Source organism: Galeopterus variegatus, unplaced genomic scaffold (genome assembly GCF_000696425.1).
Source record: "Galeopterus variegatus unplaced genomic scaffold, G_variegatus-3.0.2 Scaffold1628, whole genome shotgun sequence".
NCBI lineage: Eukaryota > Metazoa > Chordata > Mammalia > Dermoptera > Cynocephalidae > Galeopterus > Galeopterus variegatus.
The window spans coordinates 133,586-135,977 of NW_007727739.1; the positions used below are offsets into that span (position 1 = coordinate 133,586).

The 2,392-nt window shown below is 42.6% G+C and overlaps 1 protein-coding gene across 1 annotated transcript in view; it reads left to right on the forward strand.

Moving 5' to 3' along the window:
- RECK (reversion-inducing-cysteine-rich protein with kazal motifs) overlaps positions 1-2,392 on the forward strand; it is a 76,774-nt gene that overhangs the window by 64,139 nt on the left and 10,243 nt on the right. The window contains exon 17 of the mRNA XM_008578088.1: positions 283-454. Within this exon, the coding sequence (XP_008576310.1) occupies positions 283-454 (172 nt within the window). The remainder of the gene's footprint in view (positions 1-282; positions 455-2,392) is intronic.

Below are 2,392 nucleotides of genomic sequence, written 5' to 3' on the forward strand. Positions count from 1 at the left end.
TCATGTAGAGGTCTCTACCTGGGATGAAGGTCTGGGGTCCTCAGTGAGCTGAAAAAAAAAAGGACAAAGGAAAGCCATCTTGCAAACAAAGACTTTTTAGAGCCTTGCTGCCTTTAAAAACCTTATCAGAGATTGAAGGGAAATGTTTTTTTCTGACTTGATTTACAATCCTGTTTTAACATGAGACCTCTACATGATTGCTAATGGTTTGCCTTAATAGGGAAATATGAGGGGAAGGGGAATATATAAGTACATATTTCTGAGACTGTTTCCTCTCTTTAGGTCTGCCCTGTAACTGTGCAGATCAGTTTGTCCCTGTGTGTGGACAGAATGGACGCACTTATCCCAGTGCCTGCATTGCTCGCTGTGTGGGTCTCCAAGACCATCAGTTTGAATTTGGATCATGCATCTCAAAGGATCCATGTGATCCTAACCCTTGCCAAAAAAACCAAAGGTAAGTCAAATGGCTCCTTTTTTTTTAACCAAAGACTGCACTTACAAAGCATCCACCATGTGCCAGACGGTGAAAATACAAAGTGAATTAAAAAGTGGTCTCTGTCCTGAAGAGTTTGGAGTCTGGAGGGAAAGAGCACCATGTTAAAGCTGCTTGGTAATATGCTGTGATTGGGAGCCCAGAAGTAGAGCAGTTAATGCAGCCTGGGGAAGGAAGGGCCTGGGAAAGCCTCTGGAGGATGATACTCAACTGAATCTGGAAAGACGAGTAGAAGATTGCAAGCAAAGTTTACAGTAGAAGAAAGGTGGTGTTGGTGAAGGCACACAGTACAGGAGCAGAAATTGTGGCTGCTGGAAATGAAGAGATAGTGTGGTGTCTGCTGGGGGCCATAGCAGTTGTGTAACACTGAAACAGAAAGTGTAACATAAGGAGAGGTAGCAGATGAGATGAGAGAAACAGGTATGTTCTTATTATTAGCTATTTATGCCTGATAGTCTAGGGAAATTTTCTTATACTTAGATGCTTCCATTTTAGGAATTGGACATGAGAAATCTCTAGAAATACAACTTTGTTATTATTTAAAGTTATTTATTTCAGGCTTCTTTCTCTACAATTTCTTCACTGAGCTCAGAGGACAGTTGACCTGGCCTTAATGATGGATTTCTGTATGTGGTGTCCACTGGGGCAAGTGTCTTGTTGACCCTTTTAGATTGCAGCCTTTTGGAACTGGAGTTTTCACTGGCTGCCTCAGAGACCTAAGCAGAACGCATCCCAGTGCCACAGTCCTTTCCTTATGAAGGATTTTGTGGAGAATAAGCAATTGCTTCTCCACCCTGAAAACCCCGGTGCAGTAAAGAGGGAGGGGACAATTTTCTCATGTGTTAAAAAAATGGCAAAGAATTGGTCACCCATCTGCCAAAGTTTATACAATGAAAACTAAGCCAGGGGAGTTTCTATGGAAAGAAGACAGGATGCCATGCATTAAGAAATAAGCCAAAGGATAATATGGGTTGTTTTGGGGAAATAGAATTGAGGGTTGTTTTGGTACTGGTTTGTTCTTTTGTTTGTTTTTCTCTATTGGCCAACCTTTCTGAATAAGGTTTTCTTGCTTTCATAATAAAACAAAAAGAAGTCTCAAAGTGGGAAGGCCTTTCTGGGTATAATACATGAAAATCAAAATTTTCTGCATGGTAACAGACAAATGACAAACTGGAAATAATATCACAAAATGTCAGTGTTTTCACATAGTAGCAAATCAAACAAAGTTCATTTGGATGGTCAGCAGGTGGCTTTCTACATAGTTATTCAGAGACTTAAGATCGTTCCATGTAGTGACTCTGCCATCTCCTACAGCCTTGTAGTCCTCCTCTATATCTTCTGCCTCTCGCCAGCAGATAAAAGATGGGAGACAGTGGAGGTTGCTCTTGAGAAGCTTTTATGGGCCAGACTAAAAGTGACATTTATTACTACTTCCAGCCACGTTCTATTGTCTAGCACTCAGTCACTCAGCCACGACTAACTGCCATGGAGACTGGCAAATGTAATCTAGAAAGAAAATCAAATGAATTTGATGAATATCTGGCCAGTCTGCCACATGCTTAACCTTCCTCATCTTAAGGGAAATGTAAATTAAATTAAAACCACAATTGTGGGGGCCGGCCCGGTGGCACACTGCTACAGTGCGCCGCTTGGGAGCACGGCGGCGCTCCCGCCGAGGGTTTGGATCCCACATACAGACCAGTTCCCGCTCACTGGCTGAGCGAGGTGTGGGCGCAGCACCAAGGTTTGCGATCCTGTTGCCTGTCCCGGTCCGGTACAGGCGCGACACTGAGGGTTGCGATCCATTGCCGGACACGAAAAAAAAGACAAAAAGGAAAAAAAAAAAAAACCAAAATTGTATAACTTTTTCCCTCTCACAGTTGGGCAAAGAAAAAAATT